Below are 21,291 nucleotides of genomic sequence, written 5' to 3' on the forward strand. Positions count from 1 at the left end.
TTGTTATAATGCGCAGTCATGCCGGGTGCTCTTGTGTGTAAAAATTCAGTTGTTCGTTATTTTTCTTCTATTCAAGAATCATCAAGGTCTTTTATACTTGAGTTATCTTTGAGTTCTCGCATCTTCTATGTACTATTAACTCTGATCATGATGTGAGGGGAAACCCTGGTACTTCCAACAAGACTCCAAGTCTGTAAGTCGCTTTTCAAGTACCTGCTGTTGGAGAGCTAAACCTTCCGTATTGGCTTGAATACATACGATCGACTAAGTCTTGAAACCTTGATGTGCTTCCTATGCTTCGCCGTGAGAGCTGGGCGTTTGCTTCGAGTGTCGAGGCCCAAGCTGCTTCGACGCTGTTTAATTGTACAGTGAAGTATTGTATTGGAATAGTCTGGGATGAAGAAGAATCAGCAGAGGAAGGTGGACCATCCTGTGGTGGCCAGTGAGCGATCACCGTTCCAAGACGAAGCTAACAGCATGGAGGACTATATGTAGGAATATACTGTTTGTTTCGGGCAAGAGCGAAGCCGATAATGATAGCAAGATCGGTGGTGGTTACGTGCTTCCTATCGATAGGTCCAAGGTCGATACCCTGGGCTTTCAAAGAAGGCTAGATGGTCAACAAGGCGTCATCTTTGATAGGTACTCTGTCTATCAATAGGGGTTTGCTGCCGGTGGTGAAAGATGTGTTCTGGATTTCCTTGACGTGGCCCACGAAATCTTTAGCTACGTATTTGAAAGGAAGATTGAGGGCTTCGCGGAACTTGTAAATCGTCGACAACATCAAACTGTGAGCATCTTCTAGCCTGCTCTTGGTAGTAGTCCGGGATGACACGCTTCCATTGGGATCAAACGACGAGAGACAAGCCAACGAGTAAATGATCCCTCCGAGGCTATCGTCATCGGTTGTCAAGGTAGCTGGGGCAATCGGGTTGTGGCCGGCAACGTCCAATGTGGAAACAGAGGTAAGAGGGAAAGTCGGTAACAATAAGTAAAGCTACACAAGAACGGGACATATAAGGTGCTTATTCTGACAGAAGTCGGCCAGAGTTTGATAGAGAAGCTAAAAAATCTCCTTCCGGAAACACAGGTTTAAGTCACTTGATACTGTATGCCAGATTGGACGATGGAAAGACCTCGGCTGTGAACTCGATTCTCTTGTGTATGATGAGCGAAATAAAGCAGCAAGACTCTATCCCTGGATAAATTGAAGTATGGGGTCATCTATTACTGGCATCTGCTACGACTCCAACGTTTTCCTCTTCTCTTCTCTTATGTCCCCCTTCCCCACCTTTTTACCTAGATCTCCTCCCTTAGCGCTATCCCCTGTTCTGTCTCTTTTTTTGTCTCCCTTTGTCTCTTCTATCTCCTTTGCCTGTCTTTGCGTCTTTTTATACCTCTTTGTCTCTTTGTTTACGTCCTGCTCCCCATTTGTCAAGCCTCCTCCCTCCTTTCCTCTCATTCGATCCATTTTACTCCCCCGTTCTCCCCTTTTCTCTTCCCGTCTCTTTTTGCTAGACTCCGCTCACACTCTTGCTAGACAGCGCCACGTTTGGGAGCTCGTCAAAGGATCCCGATCCCGGTCGTGGTTTTGTGATTCATTTCGAAGATCAGTGGAGGTGTGCATGAATAGAGGATCATAGGTGTCACGCGCGACGGCCTTTGCAGACATACCCGTATGCAATAATGCCACCATTAAAGCTTTGACTTCGGGAAACAATTCTTCATTTTTCTTTCTATTGGGACATAATATTTGCCAAAGGAGAGGTCGTTGCGACATTATTAGAAATAACTGTATAAGGTTGAAGCCGTAGAAGGGTCGCGTTGTTCAAAAATTGGGGTGGTTGGTGGAGGGGTCGGCAGACTTTTGGCACTATACTGCGACAGTGGTGCTAAAGAAGCAAGGAAAAGATAACTACTGTAGCCTACTCCAAAGCGGTGGTTGTTGCCCACTCCCACGAACAATCGGCGGCTATCCCGAGGTTGGTGTGGGACAGGGGATGAAGCAGCTAACAGGCAGAGACTCCCAATCCCTCGAGAGGAGAATACTCGGCAGGGTTCAAATCCACGACACATCTGAGCTCAGTGTAGTGAATTTGAACCCTGATACACGGTCACATTGCCTCAACTACTGGAGTGGGAAGAAGAAGGTGGTGGTTTGATTATACGGTACATAGGTCCAGTGCCAAGTTCATCTTTGGCACCACCATGCATCAATGGAGGCAAGCTTCGATGTTTTCTTACAAAGTATCTCGTTGCTACTATTACCGCGTACTCATCGAACGGCAACCGCTTACTAAATTTGTCGACCTTGTTATTTGGACAACCCGTGACAAATTCCTCATGCACACCCCGAGTCCCCACCTCAGCCCCGTTTTCGACCAGTGGCAAAAACGCTCAGACGACAAGAAAGAAAGCCATAGTATTATGAAAGGCCTGGTTCGAATTAGTACTAGACAATGTGGGAATAAACATGGAGAGGCGACCTATATTTCCATGTAAATGCTGCGGGGATATGATGTATAGGTGGAATATGCAAGGATTTTGCTGACATGTTCATCCATGTGATCCTTGACAGGTTTGCTGCAACGGCACTTTATCTGCTCAGCTGAACCGTTTGCTAGTACTCTAAGAGTTCTCGTGATTTTCTGTTAAATAACTTACGTGTCTTGGTTATACCCCTCTCAAGTTGTGACTGTGCATTTAGAGTACAGGTCCAACATCCAGCCTGCTTCGACTACCGTCTGGCGATCATGCCTATGCAACTCCTACCAGCATCCGCTGCTGCATTTTCCCCTCGACCTTCATCTGTCAATGTTGTCTTGGGTTCAAAGGTTGAAAAATGGCTCACATCAATTCTGAAACGCATTCGGAGAGATAGAAGCTGTCTCAATTCTGTACCGCAGCAGCAGCGATTTCTCACCAATATTCTTTCATCACCAAATGCCATCTGGACCTTGGCTTCGTTCATGCTACCCAAGACACCTGAGTCCGACTTCAAACTAGCTGCCAACAATCCTCTCCTAGAGTCCATCACAAACTATGAGCTTGTTCACGTCGAGGCTTATGTTGTTTATGTCGACATGGTTCTGCGCAATGAGGTCGCCTACAAGCTAACCAAAGACACCATCGAAGCTTTTGTTAAGTACCACCAGGATATTCACTGTGCCGACGCCAAGGCCGACACTTACGACTGGACAGATAAGGAGCAGCAGTGCAAGAAACTTCACGAAGGTTTTGTTGAGGACATTAACAAGTTCGTCTTCCGCACCCATGTCTCTGCTCTTGAGGGTCTCGAGGAGGGAGGTGCTGGAGAACTTCTCTGCGGTGAGAGTGAGGAGGTCAAGAACAACATCAGTGCTCTCATGAAGCCTCTGCTACCTCAACCCCCTCATTACTTCGCCGAAGCTGTCCAACAGCCTGAACTGCTGCCCGAGTCTGCCGTCAACAACATGTGTTCACAACCTGCTTTTCAGTGCAGCCTTGCTGATATAGCAATCCCCTCGAGGTCCGGCGAAAAACCATCTGCCGACTCAAGTACAAGTCCTATCGGGGCACCCAGGACCCTGACTGATCTGTCGCCTACTCCCGCCTTCACCCAGCCTCACTCTACCGCTGGCTTTTTCTGGAGCTCGCCTCAAGTAACGGCCTCTATCCACGCCTCCCAACCCTTAAATAGCATGTTTGATCTCGCTCAATGTGGTATGGGTATGGGTATGGGAGGCATTGGCGGTATGTCTGGCTCTGAGTGGAATCAATACCGAGAGAACGCAGCCAACATGTGATAGCCAGGGATTGTTGGAAGGACCAAGGTTTCCCCTCACATCATGATCAAAGTTAATAATACATAGAAGATTCGAGAACTCAAGGATAATTCAAGTATAAAAGACCTTGATGATTCTTGAATAGAAGAACAATAATGAACAACTGAATTCTTACACACAAGTGCACCCGGCATGACTGCGCATCATAACAACAGGATCCTGAGTACAATAAGCTTGCTCTGACATTCTGGACTTGCCTGTAGCTCGAGAGCGATCTCGTCGCGGAGGTGCCACTCCCACCGTCAGGACTGCTCTCGCACGGCGATGGCATGCCTCATTCCAACATGAGTCTTCTGGAGGGCTTCAACCACCGAATTCTGGACAGCCATCCGGGTCAACTGTACCTTCGAACGCATCTTAATAATATCCATCGAATGTTCTACGCGCCCGAAGACCCCGCCAAAGCAGTTGAGGATAAGTTCAAGGACGTTGGCGTCGTTTCTGACGCTGTCTGGGCCATGCACTGGGTTGCCCCCAGCTTTGCATTCCGGGAGGATGACCCACCGGCCGGGGATATCCTGGTTGCAAGATTGTGTGCAAAGTACTAGGGTGCTCAGGTGATTGCCTACCGTCCGTTTATTCGACGGATTCATCAGTTTTCGCACTCCATCAAGAACCATGCTTCAAGCCCCAACTTCCCCAGCGTCAGCTCGGAATTCAGACAGGACGTTATTACGCCTGCTATCCACCCGAAGGCCAGGACGGTTGGAGATATCGACCCGCAAGTGGTTGAGTTGGCTAAGAAGGGCATCAAGGCCCTTATCGAGAGTACCCGCCCCAGCGCTGCCCACAATTCAAGTTCAAGTAACTTTAAGGCCAAATGCAGCAATATGATTGGAGAACTTGATCAAGTTCAATTCAATTATCTCAAGTTATCCAATTAAAAATCCGAATTCTTGCATCAAAGTTACTTGAACTTGAATTGTGGGCAGCGCTGACCCGCGCCTTCCATGGTCTAGGAGACAAGAGGCCGATCATCACCAACATCTTCGGCACTGCCCATACGTGAGTCCCCTCCTCTACATTGTTCCTTCAAACTATACTGACCAACCGTAGTCAATGGGGTAACCTCTTGATCCCTTTGGCTGCTTTCCGCGACCCCGTGCTTCACAGCTATGTGGACGAGGAACTGCTGCAGACGTTGTTCCATAAAACAATAAAGTTTCTGCGTCAGCCGGCAACAGAAACAAGTGCACTTCGAACGGACATGCGCAGTGCTGAACGGAATGATCTTTGGATGTTATTGGGATGATACAATTTAGAATTACCTGTTGCGTCCAGGTGCGTGATTTGTGGCGTTTATTTGGAATTGGGAAAGACGAAATAGACACCGTTAGAGAGCGCGTACAATTTATAATTATAAGCGATATGTAGCCCAGGAAACAAATTTCAGCACATCGAGGTTATATTAGCTATTACTATCGCCTGTGCGCTTCAGTCTTGCAATGGCGCCAGTTCCAGTCAAGCGTATGCACAAATGCAACGAGACTTATCCAGGGAATGGGTTATGGGAAACAATCTCTGCTGTAAGTCCTCCGGGGTCAATGATTGCTAGTAAGCGGGTTCCATCGACTTTGGCCTCAGTTAGGCTCCGTAGAACGATCAAATTTCGTCCGTTTCCATGACCCGACGCGCAATCCCATCGTCTGGCCGCTTCCATGTATTGTTCCGAGCCCTTATAAACCAGTACAGAACCACCATTACGAGCACGGACACCATCAACGGCCCGCAGTAATTCATGTTTGATGGAGTGACAGGAAGTGTGGAAGGAAAAGGCAAGAACACCATGACGTACAAGGTGAATGCCAGCGCGAAAGTGTTGACATACACTCCGCATCGTCCAAGGTTCCACTTACCGAGTTTGACGGACCCGATGAAGCGGGCATACAACATGCTCGCAATAGCAATGGCATAGCTGGTATATAGGGAGATTGACGAGAGCGACGTCAAGGCTCCAAAGGCGATGTAAGGGCCATTTCCAATATTGAGCAGACAGAGCGCGCTCGGGATGACAGCCGTGAGGCATACTGCTTTGATAGGGACATTCCTTGTTTCATCGATAAAGGAAAGTTGTCTTGGCAATCCATCATCTCGCGCCCAAGCGGATGTTAGACGGGAGACGCTAGCAACGTTCGCTATGTTGCAGCTGAGGTTGACTATGGAAAACGCTGACATCAAAACTGTAGTAGCAGCCTTTGACCCGGTGGTGCGCATGAGAATGGCGATGATCGGATTGTCCATCGCAAGGACCTCCTCCGGCGAACCCATAGTCAAGACAAGGACGTTAACCATGCAAAATCCAAGGATGCCGTTCAACACGATGGACCAGAATATCGCTTGAGGTACGGCAGATTTGGCTTTGCGCGTGTCTTCACTCATGTGCATGGCGCCATCGAAGCCTGTGAAAGCCCAAACGCTTGCCACCATACCCATATTCCACGAGACAAATCCATCCTGCCATCCGGAAGATGAATTTTTCGAGAGCCAAAAGACACCACTGTTCCGTGTTCCGGAGACAGCGAGGACGACGGCGATGACAATAAACAAGGCAACGTGCAATACGCCGGCTACCATCTCGATCCAGGGAATGAGTTTGAAGCCAAAGATGTTCACAGCTCCGATGATTGTGAACATGAAAATGACAAGAACGGAGGTTTTCCATCCACCAGGAACAAAGTCGGGATAATTAAGCTTCACAATACTTTGCAGAAATATGATTGTGACATTGGCCATGCCTGCCACAATCGACATGTAACCGAACCATGTCGACCAACCTTGCAGCCATGCCGCAAAGGTTCTGCATCTCTCAGGCGCAAGATCAGAGGTCCATTGATACTGTGCACCGGCAACCGGCTTCATTGATGCCATCTCACAGATGGAACCCGCCTGCGACATGGCACCAAGGAAAACTATAATGAAGCCGAAAACGAGGGGTTGCGGGCCACCGTTATAGAGCGCCGCGTACAGATTTCTATTACAGCCGTTAGTCGTAACCCTACTGATATCAGGGACATGAAGGGCAGTAATAAATAAAAAATAAAAAATAAACACAAGTAAACAACGAGGAGTGGGGAGAGACCAACCCGATCATACTCTCCCAAACGGCCATGTATGTCAACGAAAAGGCAAACAGCTGTACACCTGAGAAGGTTCTCCTCTTCACAATCTGCCTTCCCACCTCGGGTCTTGGTCTGAGATCTTCGTGGCCGCCGCAGACAGACATTTCATTGTCCAGAACAGCCATGGCGTCGTAGAGCAACAGGTTCGAGTCGGAGGACGACAAAAGCTTGGGATCGATACTTGGTTGGTAGCGGATTCGGGTTGGATGGAGACAGCAAGTGCTGGGAAACAGTTGAGGGCTTGTTTATGAATCAAGAACAAGGTCGGAGACTTGTCTGGGAGATGGAGAAAATCAGGAAGCAAGGAGAGACCTAACATGGGAGAACAGCTCAGCGAGAAGAATCGCATGCCTGTTGCTTCGTACATAGGCGATCCAATCACCTATCTTGTAGGGGTTAATAGGTTGGGAAGGTCGGTCCGGCTAGATCCCAGACGGGGATACATGGTCTGGGTAGTACCCCGTGTACTTGCGTTTCCGGCTAGCTACTTCCCAAGGCTCGGCTCTCTTACAGGCTCAGGCCCCGCCTCCCATGTTCTGGCTTCCCGTAGCATACATGGGAACCACCCATTGAATTCGGTAGCTCGTGAGCATTTGATGACAGGGTTATCAAATAACCCGATGCAAGAGCCGGTCTAGTCTCCCGTACGTTGTAGCGCCTAGGCGGATGTGAAGTCTTTCATTCCGATTGGACGATTGTTGGTGTTTCACATTCCTTCAATCCATACAGAGTAATTTACAGCACCAATGCATCTATCTATCATTTCGTCTTTATATGGGCATAAATACTCTCATGTCATAGTTTTTGATCATTATTAAAAGCCCTGATACCCATTTTAGTCAAGTCAAGCCTCTTCTCCATTTCTTATGTTTACTCAACTATTCGATTCTGTGCTCCTATGCAAGCTGTAGCTGTACCTACACCAGAAGCACAAACCATTCTCAGAATACGGTCCTCGAACCAATTTTGCGGAAATTGTTGACCCATATGCTTTCCTCAAGAAAGACGGCCGTCGAAGATGTCCACTACCTACCCTCCCTTATACCCTCTGAGTAATGACAATCGCGCTGGCGTTGTCGTGATCACCGCGGTTGTTACCGCTGTTTTTACACTTATTGTCCTCACAATCAAATGTTCCGTCCGGCCTGGCGTCTCGATAACGAACCCGTCCGACATTGTGATACTCATCAGCATAACAACATACCTTATAGAGACCGCCTTCGTTGTAGTTGCATGCAACCATGGTTTAGGACAACCGCAGGGAGTGCTCCCAGCAAATAACGTCGAGACAGTCAAAAGAGTATGCATCGCCACGTTAACCCGTCTACCGTCAGGGATATCTGACACTGCGCTCACAGACTCTACTCGTATCACAGCTTCTGGGCCTGTTGAGCTTTGCCTGTTCAAAGCTTTCGGTCTGTCTACTTATCAACCGGTTGTGGAAGTTTGGTAAACTCCGATGGGCGAATATGATTCTCGTCGCGCTTGTCTTCCTATGGGTTGTTGCAGGCCTCCCGCTTCTCATAACCGGATGCGCAGGGGGGGAATCATGGGGCTCTGAGCAATGTCCGGTCAGTCGATCGGCACATATCTTCAACGGCCTCATAAACATCATGACAGATTCCGCGCTTTGCATCCTTGCCTTTGTATTAATTAGCATGATCAAATCTGGAAAGGGACATCTCATGCTCCTTTTCAACTGTCGCATAATGTGAGTGACTCTCAGCCTACGGAGTAATCACTAATATCGCCCTAGCACGGTGGTGCCAATGATTATTGACCTCAGCACATTCGGGCCTCTATCTGATGCAACCTGGGTACTTGCCACAACTATGATCTGCTTCCAAGTCTCATTGTGTCTCTCAATCATCACGGCCTGTATATCGAGTCTCAAGGTTGTGGGGGATATTTTTTTAGGGGGGGATGGGGTGGACGGTCGAGAGTGTCACGAGCTGACGAGGCTTGGGGTTTGCAATGCCTCGCGTTCGGTCGAATATCACCAGGGCAGATACTATAAAACACATCCGACGCTTAATAGAAACTTTGGAGATGAAGAAAGGACCATAGCGCTGTCGACGACACGGACGGGAGGCGAAAGTGTCGAGCGATTGAATCCTGGGTCCTGAGTCCTGATGAGCGGGATGGGAGGGAATACAGAAAGATAAGCTCAGCAGGAAGTTCCCTGGCACCTTTGTTTTTTGTATCTTGTATTTTGTATTTTTATTTATATTTTCTTGAAATCAGAATGTAAGATGTGTCTCGTCTCTTCCTACCCATACAACAATACCATCGATCTAAAGCTGAAGCTAAAGCACCGAGGACGTTATGAACTAGCTGCAAAACGTAAAGTTGAACTTTTATGCCTAGTCTATCATAAAAGGTACAGATAGCACCTCTTAGCCATTCTGGCGGGTGCTGCGAAAATCATAGTCATGCTAACCCCAGCTCGCATAAGGGCGATACTCTACGTACCTTTCCTTTCGGTCACATAGTGTTACCGAGTCAATTATCTGTCGTCTGCCAAGAACATTGAACTCAGATAGTAAAACGCTGGCGGACAAAACAAACATGAAGTGGTGCAACAGAAGAAAAGGAGCGAAAGGCGTTACCAACACCTCCCACCACCACCGTTCCCTCAGGCTTATTGCATCTTCACTGTCGGGGGTCGATCTTAGAACCTGGGATTGGGTTTCTTTAGCAAAGGACCCTTCGTCCGCTCCGAATCTGAGGGAGTGGATGTCAAAACGGGCTGTTGCACGGCAGTTCAAAACAGGCCACCGCGCAGTTGACCGTATTATCAAAGGATTCGTCAAAACACACACATTTAACAGAAATACTCGTATCGGGCGTCCTTTGAAGCTGAATCGATTATAGAGAAGGAATATACTAAGGTATATCCGGCAAGACCACTTTATCTCATGGGAGAAGCTCCGAGGACTGATGGATAACTCTATATCAGTCAGGACCATCAAGCACGCCATATCCTTCCACTACAGGATGATATGGAAGTCAATGGATCGACTAAAGTTTAATAAAGAAAAAGACAGAATCCGGCTTCATTTTTGTCAAGGTTGGATTGAAGATTTGAAGAATTGAAGGAAGTATGCTGCAAATCACAAGGAAGGTAGTTTCGATATTGACAACAGTTTAGTTCATCAACTCAGATGAAGTCTCTGTGGCTAACGCAAGCAGCAACCCCAAAAGCTTCTGCTTCCGTATGCCACATGAAAAGTATAATAAGGACCTTGTGAACAAGAATGATTATGTCAAACCAACAATTTCGGTCATGTTCTGGGTTGCTATCTGGAAAACGGGAAGACCTCGACTTATCACTATGACACGCGATCCGTTGAGCAATAATAACGGATATAGCTTCAATTACAGAATTCACAAGATGCGTCGAGTTGGCGTGGGAAGCTATCCCACGGGACAAGATTTTAAAGTGTATCAATTCCTTGGAGAAAGGACTGAGAGCTTGCATTTAGTTAGGCCCGAGATTGGTAGTTATACAGAATATTAAATGCTAGAATTAGGTCTTTCTAATTATATATATATCGTCTCAATTGACATCTTATTGATAAATAAATAATATGTTGATTGTGTGGTGTTGAAATTCCTCCATGGGCGAAAATGGTGTGGTGAGGTCAGACTTTGGCCTCTCACCGTACGGGTTGAACGATACATTCCTGGTTCATGAGGGCGCAATTCTGGCACTTGCTACCGAGGGCGCCCTGACGGCCGCTGCAGCGGATCTACAGATAGTCAGCATTTTTGAGCGGCAATGATGTTACCCTCAAACATCGGCAGGCACAAACCTTTCTCTTCCGGCAATGATTGCAAGCAATTGATATTCGTTTTCGCCGTAAAGGCGCACGGCCGTATCTGACCAGAGGGTATTTATAGACACCAGCAGGGTAGCCCGGGTAGCCATTTGGTGGTGGAGGTCCTTGAGGAGGCTGTCCACGGCAGTAGGCATAATAGGGATCCTTGTCATAGGGCTGTTGCTCGTATGGTAGACGGCGGTCATCGTAATTGTCACCTCGTTGGTCCGGCGGTGGAGGAGGATAGGCCGAAGATCGGGGGTCAGATTGCGGCTGCAGAGGCAGGAGGTACTGCGGAGGCTGATGGCCGAGAGGCGAGTAAGGATTGATGACATTGGGAGATGCGTATCGCGGCTCTGCATGCGGCGGGCCGTAGCCGCGAGAGTCGTGGATAAAGGGCAAATTACCGGTAACTGATGTAGCCATGCTGGATGGAGGAGCGTCGGAAGGCCGCTGGGCGGTATCCGGCGGAGGAGGATAGTGTGGCTGGGGTCGGGAGTACCTAGCTGTCGTCGGCCATGCTATGTTGAGGCGCAAAGGGTCGCATACGGACAGATGCGTTCAGCGGCAATCATACCAAAAGCATACAGCCGAATGAGATAGAGCACGTTCTGCGAATGGATATTTGACGATGGAGATAATCCAAAACCACGTCGGATTGGAAGGAAGAGGAAATGGTTAAGTGATCTAATCTGAGCCTTTGAGATCTTGGCCCATCGAGGACGGGACGACGAATTGCTGCGAGTCAAGAATGAGTGAGCGAGTGTGTATATCGATGGGAAAGGTAACAAATTCCAAGAGGCCTTCAGACCGCGAACCAAAGCCTAGCTCGCGGAGGAGGATGAAGGTGATCTATGGCCGTCAACAGGGTTGCAGCAGGGCAGGCTGATACTTATAGCGAAGGGAGGAAATGTGAAGGGAGGAAATGTGAAGGGAGGAAATGGGAAGGGAGGAACGTCCGATTCAGCTTGATCCATGTTGATGGTGTACGTGCAGTGCAGCGTGCACAGGAAACTCAGGCACTAGGCAACTGTGAGTAGAGGCTGAGTTTTTGGAGATTATGAATTACAGAAAGGAGGACGTAAGCCTAGCAAAAGAGACCAGGGGTAGGTTTGGTACAGGGGCTTTTGCTAAGTATAAAAGGATGGGAGCTTTTAGTGCGTGGTGTAGATAAGCCCGAAGCCGTGACGTGCCCAGGGAAACGGCGCCCGCTAGTCGCATCAAAGTGATTGGAGATAGTCCTAATCGGGGCTGTTCCATGTTCTGATGCTTAAAGCGCAAGCATACTGGACGACAATGACATACTGGGGCTTGTGAAGTAAGCTCGGCTCTGCGGGATGAAATTAGAGTTGCGGTGGCTGAACTCAGCAACAGGGATAACCTCTGCTTCCTGCATACAGGGTTGTATGTAAATTTCAACGCCGTTTTCTTCTCTTGTGTCGCATCCGATTCGTCTGCACCCCTTGTAGTGATCGGCAGCAACCCCCGAACCAGAAATTGCACTGACTGACGTGACAGGGTGTGAAGGCCTATGAGGTATCAATAGTACCTGCGTTCTAGAAAGAGCACTTCCGTTCGGGCCACAGTCAGAGCGGGATCAGTAGTAGTGTTCATTACGCCCGGGAGAACGGATCTCAGGGCCTATAGCTACGCTAAGCTATCCACGTATCCCCGCTTTTCGTCCACTCTACACAGAAGAAAGCCCTACTGCCACTATAGGTACCTGCCGCTGACGAAGCTGGCACTCGCCCACGATGGCACAGTAGAACGGATGGAGACGATCGAGCCGTATGCGCTACCACCGTGGCATAGGCACATGGTGGTGGAGTACCGGTACGACGACTCAGACAGGCAGGCAGCGGCAGGTGCAGTTGCAGGTGTAGTTGCAGGTGACGGCTTGACCGAGACCAGAAAAATGAGACAAGTGCTCATCGCAACGAGCGCCTCTGCGAGAAACGGACTAGTCGGCATGGGCGGTGTTGTGCGCAACACCACCGGCGGAGGAGTGAACGGGGATGTTATAGCAAAGTACTCCGTCACTCTTGGCCCGCGAGACGAGCAGAGCGCATATACGGCCGAGCTGGAAGCGATAGCACTGGTCCTCAGGTGCATGCCTGACGGTCTCCGACATCGAGATGTAATTATTGCGACAAGAAACCGATCGGCGCTACAAGCAATTGCGAAACCTCGACAACAGTCAGGACAATGCACCACCCGGGAGATCTACAGACATGCGAGACGACTGGGAAAGGGTGGCAACATCATTAAAATGCGCTGGGTACCTATCGTCCACAAACGAGTCTTCCACACTAGGAGTAAAAGCAAAGGCAGAAGCACGGAAAGCCACAGACAGCGGATGCAGAGCAACGAAGCCGCCGTACCAGGCCCGATCGACCCGGCTGAGAGACTATGCGGTGCTGGCAGTCGCCTAACCGTACGCCCTCATGGAGGGATCGGTGGTGACAACGCCAAATAGTCACAGAGACTGGATTAAGTACATACCTACAAAGAGACATGAGATGCAATGGCCGATCCGGAGCATGCTCTGGATCCGCAGCGACCTAGAGGCAGAGCAGGTGCCGGCACGATCAGCTCTGAGGAGGCGACGATGTGACAGGCAGGAGACAAGGTGAGGCAGGGCCGATCATTAATCTCATGGACGAGCATGGCCTTCTCAGTCCTGTCTCACGAGGCACTAAGACGCGGGAAGGACCAGGCGGCGAGAGCACGATCGACCTGACGCTCGCGTCAGCTGAGCTGGCAGACGAGATGGTCCACTGCGGTATACACCCGACCGAGCATGGATCAGATCACAGGGTGATCCAGACAGAGTTTGATCTCGCGACGCCCGGGAGGACGACGGAACCAATATTGCTGTTCAAAAATGCGCCCTGGAACGCGATTAGAGAAAGGGTGAAGGAAAAGCTCTCTCCACTTCCGTGGGGCGGCGGCGCCCAGACACAGAATGACAGGTTGATGGACGTGGTCCTCGATGCAATCCACAATCTAGTCCCACGTGCGAAGCCATTACCATACGCAAAGAGATGGTGGACAGCAGACCTCACCAGTGTGTCCAATAACCAAGTAAAGCAAAATTTGGACCCTTTTTTTTACTTGGTTGACAGAACCCCTTGCTTGACTTGGTTTACTCGGCAACAGCGGCTTGATTTACTTGGTTGGTTGGCATTACTCGACTATTTTTCATGCCCTGTATAGCTACGGTGGTAGATCTAGGCTAATATTCCGCTTCGAAGCAAGTGCTTCTGGCATTCAATCGCTACTGCCGTGTCCGAACTGAGCCGGTTCCGTTCATCCGTAATGACCTTCTTTGTCTGTGAGAAGACGCGCTCACATTCAGCGCTCATTGCTGGGCAACTGAACAAGTCAAACGCCATCTTCGACAGGATAGGATAGTCAGATGCATGGCGAACCCACCACTCCAGAGGATCCTCAACATCCAGATCAGCCTTGTTAGTCCTCGCCATAAACTCATCCAGCTCAGACGTCAACTTTACCCGCTTCTTTCCTCGTGTAGCTGACATCGCAGTGACAGCAAGCCTCTGCCGACGCTTACGAGCTTGCTGAAGTGGATCAAGAGCGATACTGTTGTCAGCAATTGCTTCCTCCTCCAGCTCCTCCGGCTCCTCCTCTTGTCCTACTCCGTCCATTCGGTCCGCTTCCGCAGCTGCTGCCTCGTATTGTGCAAAAACCTCCTGTACCACTCTCTTTGCGCCGCTGATCCATTGCCTGTTGTGACTCCATTCAAGCTCGAAATAGGTAAATTTGTTAGCCGGATGTAGGGCAACTGCACACCGGTATGCAGGGGTGGCATCAGTGAGGCCAAAATATTCCTCAAGCTTGATACGAGCGGCATCAATAGCATGGGAATAGTATGTTGACACCACGTCAGGGTGATCATCTGCGAACTTCCCAGCCTCTTGGAGCTTCTTGAAGAGCACATCCAGCGACTCGAGAGTCTCGTGAAGTGAGCCATGTGATCCTTCCGAGCCAGATTTGTTAGCCCGGCCCTCCATGCGTTTTGTTAGACCCTTGAAAGGTTTGAGGATATTGAGGAAGTGATCGAGATCAACCCAATCCTGCGGAGTTAGGATATCTTGTGAGATATCGTATCCTTCGGCGACGATGCGGCGATAGTTGAGAAAGAAGAGATCAATGGCGTGGCGGAGTTTCAGAGCTCTCTCAATCATGGAATGTACAGAGTTCCAGCGGATACCACCATCGACCAGGGCCCTGGTGTAGAGGTGTTCGATACTGCCTTCGTCATAAGCCCGCAGGATGTACTGTTTCAGCCGCTCCCGTCTCTGGTCGCTTCTGTTGATCCACACGCAGAAGTTATGGAGCTTGCCAATACAGCTTTGCTTCCTCCATATCTCAAACCGCTCGTCATCGGATGCAGCGCGCAGCTGTTTCTCCAGCTTGCTAACGCCCTTGCCAAAGAGAAGAGCTTTGACGATGATGTTCAGCATATGGCCGACGCACCGAAGGCGGCTTTCGCGGTTGATTGTCGGGTACTGCTCTGCTAGCTCTTGGATGCATACATCGTTGCTTGCAGCGTTGTCCATCATGAAGAAGCCAATGATTGGCGAGACGTCGTAAAAGTCGATGACGGTCGACAACACTTTGGCAATGTTCTCACCGGAATGAGGACCCTTTAGAGGTGGGAGGTCTAGAAGAGCTGTTTGTAACTTGTGGCGCTCATCCAGGAAGTGAGCGACAACGGCAAGATAGTTTGTCCCTTCTTCAGATGTCCATGCATCCATCGATACATGGACCTTGCTTTTGGCGGATTGCAGCTTTGTCCTTAGCCAAACGCGTCTCCCACCATCGCCAAGCCACTTCTCTTTGACCCAACTGCCAAGAGTAAATGGGCTTCTGGGAAGGATCTTATCGATATCCTCCAGATAATTGATAAACATCTCATTCGTCCGCTGATGAGTCGCCTGACGAAATGTGAGGCCAAGGTCAGTCACCCAGTCAGTAAAATCGTCCTTGAATTTCAGGTCGTTGAACACCGCGCGCCGGCTTCCGAGGTATGGCGTAAGGCTTGCTGTCCTCTTGGCTATGCTGAAAGGATCGGCTCCTATGGCTTTGTAACCGAATTCTTCCAGTCTGTGCTGCTGTTTAAGGTGATAATTGATGCTGGTCGTGCTCTCACTGGCAAAAAGCGCAGCATCGTGATGGCCGCTACTATGGCAATACTTGCAGAGCCAGAACTTATTGTTCCCATCTGTGGTAAGCTGTGCGCCGTGCCTGTAGATTGCTGAAGGCTGGGATTTGGAGTTGATGGCGCGCTTGTGGGGCTGGCGGTATCGAATAGATGGTACTGGCTTCCTGTTGTAGCGGATTTTGTCCCAGTCGATAGGGAAAGGGCACTGAGAGGCGTCCGGCGCACCTCTTTCGTCAGAAAGCCTTGAAGGGGAGGGCTTATCGTTAGGCACATGGGTTTGAGTTGAGGCGGAGCTAGGAGTGCTCGGCTGGGCGGGGCCGAGCGACTCAGAAGGGGTCCTAGGAGGAGTGGTTTTTTCGAGCCTTCCATGAGGCTTAAAGAATGGGCGCGAAGACATATTTGGTTTGTTCTTCAAGTTATTGGACCAAATCGGCAGCCTTGGCTCTGTGGAAAGGTTGGAGGAGAAAGAAAAGGAGATCCTCACCCATTTCATTTAAAGACTGGGCCAATCAGGGTGCGCTGTCTTCCTAGCCTGCCCTATTAAGGTTAGACTTTGTTGGCCACTTTCCCAATCCGGTAACTTAGTCGAGTAACTTCAAGTTAACTCGAGTAAGCCAAAAAGGCTTGCTTGTGGTTGGTCGGAGGGGGTCTTACTTGTGGTTGGTTGTTACGTAATCAACCAACCACAACCAAGCAAATCAAATAACTTGGTTATTGGACACACTGCTCCCTTCCTGGTTACGGTGCCGAATCCAACGTCCTTATGCGAGCTATTTCCAAGACGCCCGGGGGAGCAGATGTTACTACGGATAGAAGTAGCATTTCCGAGACCATGCCGGACGAGAAATTTAAGCATGCTTACAAGTTTGGGTGACCACTATTGAGACGGTCCTTAATCGTCAGGGAGATGTAAACACGTTGCCTTTCCTGCACGCGATTTTTGTCTTTATTAACTACATGACCCTAAACCCTGCGGCCATTAACCACTTGGAGAATGATTTTCCTTGGGGGCTGACTGCTTTAATGTTCAACTCTTTGTTAGAATCTTGCGAGCCTGGATACAAAGTGCAAAGTCACACAACGCTGCTTGATAATGATCAGTCGAAGCGCCCATTGCCAGAAGACTTCGCAATGAGAGGGCTACTCTACTCAGAGGACTATCCTCCTAAGGACTGGTTCCACAATGACAGAATCGACGACGATGAGAGATATTCTGAACTGGCGCCCATGGCAGAAGAACGAAAGCACCGGATTCTTTCTTTGGGGCTTGGCATTGCTAATTCAGGCTGCTGGCTGATTTGGGATGAGGCAACTAGCTAATTCTCACCCGCAGCCAGATATTCCACCGCTCAAACAAGCAAAAGAGGTACGGCAGAAGTACATGGTATAAGGTTAGCTCTCACCATTGGCAGAGCTGCATAATCTGCGTAACATTGGTCAGAAGGTGGTCAAAACCGAGCCACCTCCATTCCTCTTACGCTGGAGTGACGATGGGAAGGTCGTGTCGTACGGGAGCAATTTCTCACTTTCTATGGAGGAGTTTCGTGGACTAGCCGATCACTTTATTGCAAGAAAGTATGCGGCAGGCTTTCTAGGCGAGCCCTCCGGATTTTTAGAATCTTGTGACTTGACTGTGCCAGAAGATAAAAGATAATTCATAAACTATCAACCGTACCCACGCTGCCCAGCGAAGCATTCGTCTCATTATGTGTCGCAGCGTAAGGAATCTCCATGATTTTGAGGGCCTCCTCAAAAAACTCCTTACGAGGTTTCCTGACGGCGTATTCGTGCCAGTTCGCTGCATCCACACCGTGCACCCTTTCTGCTACTATTTTACCTGCGGTCATGCGCAAACAATCTTTGTTACCATCCACATGTCCTCTTCTCCGCTCCGCCTCATCTAAGAACCAGTGGTTTAGGGTTGTTCCATTTGTCGTTCTGGTCACCGTTCTACCAGTCGAGACATTGAACAAGACAATAAGAGCCGCATCCACTGGCTTTTGATCATTCTTCCTCTCAAAGAAGCTTTCGATGACCGCAATAAAGACTGTGCCGATTTCTTTGTCTTCCAGGTACGTCTTGTATTCGGGTCTAGATCGAAATTTATTCATCGCTTTCAATATGCGATCTTCTGCGCGAATGCGGCCTTGGTCATTGCATGGCTGGCTGCACCCGTTGTCCGATACTGGTATCTCCTCGAACAATAACGAGTTGACATCACTAGGCTTTTCGTTGTTGTTAAAGTGCGCTTTCAAAGCCTCGACTTTGTGTTTGTTTCCTGTGGGAAAGATAACAAGACAATTCTTTCCATACTGGTGCCACCCTCAGGGTTCAAATCCATACCACGAAATCCACATATGGATCCATAATGTGGATCCATATCCATTCCATTCCATTCCACGTAGGCTTCAGCATTTCCATATCCACGCCACGGAATCCCTTCCACATGTTCCACATGTGGAAATTGTGGCAAGGAATGGAAATTTAGGTGGGGTTTGAAAATACCTGGATTTCCTTATGAAATAGCGCATACCCTAAGTACTTTCCATCGGCAATAACAACGCAACAGCAACAATTTTCCACTCCGTTTTACCCGTACACAAAGTTCAAACAAGTCTATTCTAGGACGGTTTACTATTACTCACGCCCTTACTATCCCAAATCGAAATGGCCACCCTTCATCCTACCAAGTCAACCACACCCGTTCCAGAACGTACAGAAGAAGACAATCAACGACTCTTCCAGCTCTACAAAGGCTGGACCTTGACGGAGAGAGACGGCCAAGTGCGTCAATGGGTATATCAGTTCGGCTACGATATCCAGCATGCCCAAAAGGGGGAACGCCGATGGGTGTGTTGCCTTTGCATCAAGCAAAAGCGGCCGAGGCCAAAGAGTTATGCCATCAAAGGGTTGCAGAACGCTGAGGGTCACCTGTACACGGACCACAATGGCATCATGGATCCGACAGGCAAGAGGCAAAAGCCTGCGAAGGCATCCGAGAAAGCACATCAGTCCATTGCAACAATCCTACAGTTGAACCCGAAGGAGCCGAAGGAACAAGATTTGATCAATACCTTGATCAAACGTTTCGACAAAACTGTATTCCAGCAGAAACTTGTCAACTGGATTGTCAATTCTAACCAATCCTTCTCGATCGTCAACGATCAAGATCTTCGAGACATCTTCAACTACCTCAATCCATCTGTTGAGATCACAAAAGCTAACATTACTGACGTGACCGTGCGTGCCATCGCAGAACGAGAATTTACCAACAATATGGAAAGAGTGAAGGATGCTTTGCGAAAGAGTCCGGGACAGATCCATATCCAGTACGATGGCTGGAAGTCTGGTAACCGACACGCCTTATACGGCATCACATGTGTGTTTCGGGATTCAAACAATCGGCCGCAGAAGTGCGTTCTCGGACTGCCTGAGCTTACGGAGCGGCACACAGGCGAGAATATCGCCGGGCAAATTATCGAGATCATTCGGGAGTACGAGATCAGCGATAAACTCGGATATTTTACACTGGATAATGCCGGTAACAATAAAACCTCGATGGGGGAGATTGGATTAGAATTTGGTTTCGACTGGGCGAAGCGATGGGTTCGCTGCGTTGGCCACGTTGTCAACATAGTAGTGAAACAGATGCTGTATGGCAAGAACCCGGATGTTTTCGAGAAAGAGGTCTTCGAAGGACTTCACACGGCAGCGAAGGAGCATGAAGTCTGGAGGAGGCGAGGCTCTGTTGGAAAATGGCATAACTTTGCTGTTGTAGGTGGCTGAGTCACCTGCTTTATTTGTTATACTCACGAAGACCTAGGAGGTGAGCAGATCGGACACGTGGACCGATATGCTCAAGAAGGTACAAGCTGTCGAGAGCCAACTCTCTGATGATGCTCAGCTCAAGAAACACCGTCCAGTTGGAGTTGTGGTCGACAATGCTACCCGGTGGCTTTCTCAATTCTCGATGATTGAGCGCGCTCTCGCCTTGAGGCCATTTTATAATTCTTTTGTCCAGAGAGCATCAAACGAGTGGGAGAAGGTCAACTTGACGAGAGCTGGCCACATCAAAAAGGGCTCCAAGCTGCCCTTCTTCCTGAAGGAAGAGAATCGCATGACAGCTGATGATTGGCATGTGCTCGGGACTCTTTACGACATTTTGCTTGACTTCCAGCTGGTTGTGAGAGGCCTTGAGGGTGATGGACAGGGAAAACACCAGAGAAAGGTCGAAGAAAACGAGATCGACCCTCCACTGTCTGGTAAGCCTTAGACTTCTCAAAAGCGGCCTGATTCCTATTTTAACAGCTGACTTGTACAGGAACAAGCTGGGATCTTATTCACGCGTACGAATTTCTTCTCGAAACCCTCGAATCCGGGAAAAGAGCAGTCGCCAATTTTCCGGACGGCCATCATCTCGCTGTCAACATCAACCTGGGCTGGCTCAAATTGAACGAATACTACGAGCATCTGAACGACAGCCCCCTGATCTATGGCGCCGCAGTTCTTCATCCTGCCTACCGGTGGGCACTGTTTGACGATTTGTGGGGAGACGACGACGAAAGACAGTTGTGGATTACCAAGGCGAAGGAGATGGTCCAGGATCTCTGGGAGAGAGAGTATAGGGACCTGGAGGTTGATGACCCAGAGATTGAGTTGCCTGCCAATAAGCGGCTGAAGACCTCAAGAAACAAGTTCACAGCGTGGCGCACAAAGAAGCGAGGACTGACGGCTGGAGGGATTTCTGTTACCGAGTCGCCAATTCAATCCCCAGCTCAATCCCCTAGGTCCTCGGTTGGCGGTCTGGATCTTGATGAATACGAGCAGTGGCAGCGTGATATCGAGGATGCTGATGCTTCTGTCACAGATCCCTACGAATACTGGCACATAAGGCGGCTCAAATACCCCCGGTTGTCTAGAATGGCCTTGGATCTGCTTACTGTGCCACCAATGTCAGCCGAGTGTGAGAGGCTATTCTCGACCACTGGCCGCATGGTTACCAAGAGCCGCAATAGGCTAGATGCCAGTACAATTGGGCTTTGTCAGACACTACGGAGTTGGTTGCGTGCCGGTTTGATCGGGTCGCTAGATAGGATTCTAATGGACGAGTGACAAAAACGTCGACGACCAAGACCTGGATGCGGCCCACTAATTACCATTGTTGGACAAAGTAGGTTTCATTCCACAAATTCCACAATATGGATTCATTTCCATAATGGATCCATTTCCACCCATTCCACATCGAAGTTATTAGTCAGCATCCATATCCACGCCATATTCACAAATGTGTCGTGGAGTGTCGTGGATTTGAACCCTGGCCACCCTTGAGGTCCTATATT

At 49.2% G+C, this 21,291-nt stretch overlaps 8 protein-coding genes across 8 annotated transcripts; 5 read left to right on the forward strand and 3 right to left on the reverse strand.

The window, feature by feature from the left end:
* Positions 1 to 293: 293 nt before the first annotated feature.
* On the forward strand, positions 294 to 661 carry FPOAC1_013767 (uncharacterized protein; the record flags this gene model as incomplete). The annotated part of the gene is made up of 2 exons (XM_044858108.1): positions 294 to 442; positions 496 to 661. 2 exons carry the CDS (start codon positions 294 to 296, stop codon positions 659 to 661), a joined length of 315 nt encoding a protein of 104 aa, XP_044700932.1.
* A 2,092-nt stretch (positions 662 to 2,753) lies between these two features.
* FPOAC1_013768 (uncharacterized protein) lies at positions 2,754 to 3,785 on the forward strand (the record flags this gene model as incomplete). Its single annotated transcript, XM_044858109.1, has 1 exon — positions 2,754 to 3,785. The coding sequence occupies one exon, from the start codon at positions 2,754 to 2,756 to the stop codon at positions 3,783 to 3,785; it is 1,032 nt and encodes a 343-aa protein (XP_044700933.1).
* Positions 3,786 to 4,108: 323 nt separating this feature from the next.
* Positions 4,109 to 5,076, forward strand: FPOAC1_013769 (uncharacterized protein; the record flags this gene model as incomplete). Its single annotated transcript, XM_044858110.1, has 4 exons — positions 4,109 to 4,345; positions 4,373 to 4,675; positions 4,732 to 4,829; positions 4,881 to 5,076. 4 exons carry the CDS (start codon positions 4,109 to 4,111, stop codon positions 5,074 to 5,076), a joined length of 834 nt encoding a protein of 277 aa, XP_044700934.1.
* A 350-nt stretch (positions 5,077 to 5,426) lies between these two features.
* FPOAC1_013770 (uncharacterized protein) lies at positions 5,427 to 7,068 on the reverse strand (the record flags this gene model as incomplete). Its single annotated transcript, XM_044858111.1, has 2 exons — positions 5,427 to 6,795; positions 6,908 to 7,068. The coding sequence occupies 2 exons, from the start codon at positions 7,066 to 7,068 to the stop codon at positions 5,427 to 5,429; spliced, it is 1,530 nt and encodes a 509-aa protein (XP_044700935.1).
* An 893-nt stretch (positions 7,069 to 7,961) lies between these two features.
* Positions 7,962 to 9,069, forward strand: FPOAC1_013771 (uncharacterized protein; the record flags this gene model as incomplete). The annotated part of the gene is made up of 3 exons (XM_044858112.1): positions 7,962 to 8,243; positions 8,302 to 8,654; positions 8,700 to 9,069. The coding sequence occupies 3 exons, from the start codon at positions 7,962 to 7,964 to the stop codon at positions 9,067 to 9,069; spliced, it is 1,005 nt and encodes a 334-aa protein (XP_044700936.1).
* Positions 9,070 to 10,602: 1,533 nt separating this feature from the next.
* Positions 10,603 to 12,160, reverse strand: FPOAC1_013772 (uncharacterized protein; the record flags this gene model as incomplete). Its single annotated transcript, XM_044858113.1, has 4 exons — positions 10,603 to 10,695; positions 10,759 to 11,266; positions 11,314 to 11,502; positions 12,066 to 12,160. The coding sequence occupies 4 exons, from the start codon at positions 12,158 to 12,160 to the stop codon at positions 10,603 to 10,605; spliced, it is 885 nt and encodes a 294-aa protein (XP_044700937.1).
* Positions 12,161 to 16,909: 4,749 nt separating this feature from the next.
* Positions 16,910 to 17,272, forward strand: FPOAC1_013773 (uncharacterized protein; the record flags this gene model as incomplete). Its single annotated transcript, XM_044858114.1, has 1 exon — positions 16,910 to 17,272. One exon carries the CDS (start codon positions 16,910 to 16,912, stop codon positions 17,270 to 17,272), a length of 363 nt encoding a protein of 120 aa, XP_044700938.1.
* A 335-nt stretch (positions 17,273 to 17,607) lies between these two features.
* On the reverse strand, positions 17,608 to 18,332 carry FPOAC1_013774 (uncharacterized protein; the record flags this gene model as incomplete). The annotated part of the gene is made up of 2 exons (XM_044858115.1): positions 17,608 to 18,215; positions 18,266 to 18,332. The coding sequence occupies 2 exons, from the start codon at positions 18,330 to 18,332 to the stop codon at positions 17,608 to 17,610; spliced, it is 675 nt and encodes a 224-aa protein (XP_044700939.1).
* Between the last annotated feature and the right edge of the window lie 2,959 nt (positions 18,333 to 21,291).

The sequence above is a fragment of the Fusarium poae genome (assembly GCF_019609905.1).
Source record: "Fusarium poae strain DAOMC 252244 chromosome Unknown contig_3, whole genome shotgun sequence".
In the NCBI taxonomy this organism is placed as follows: domain Eukaryota; kingdom Fungi; phylum Ascomycota; class Sordariomycetes; order Hypocreales; family Nectriaceae; genus Fusarium; species Fusarium poae.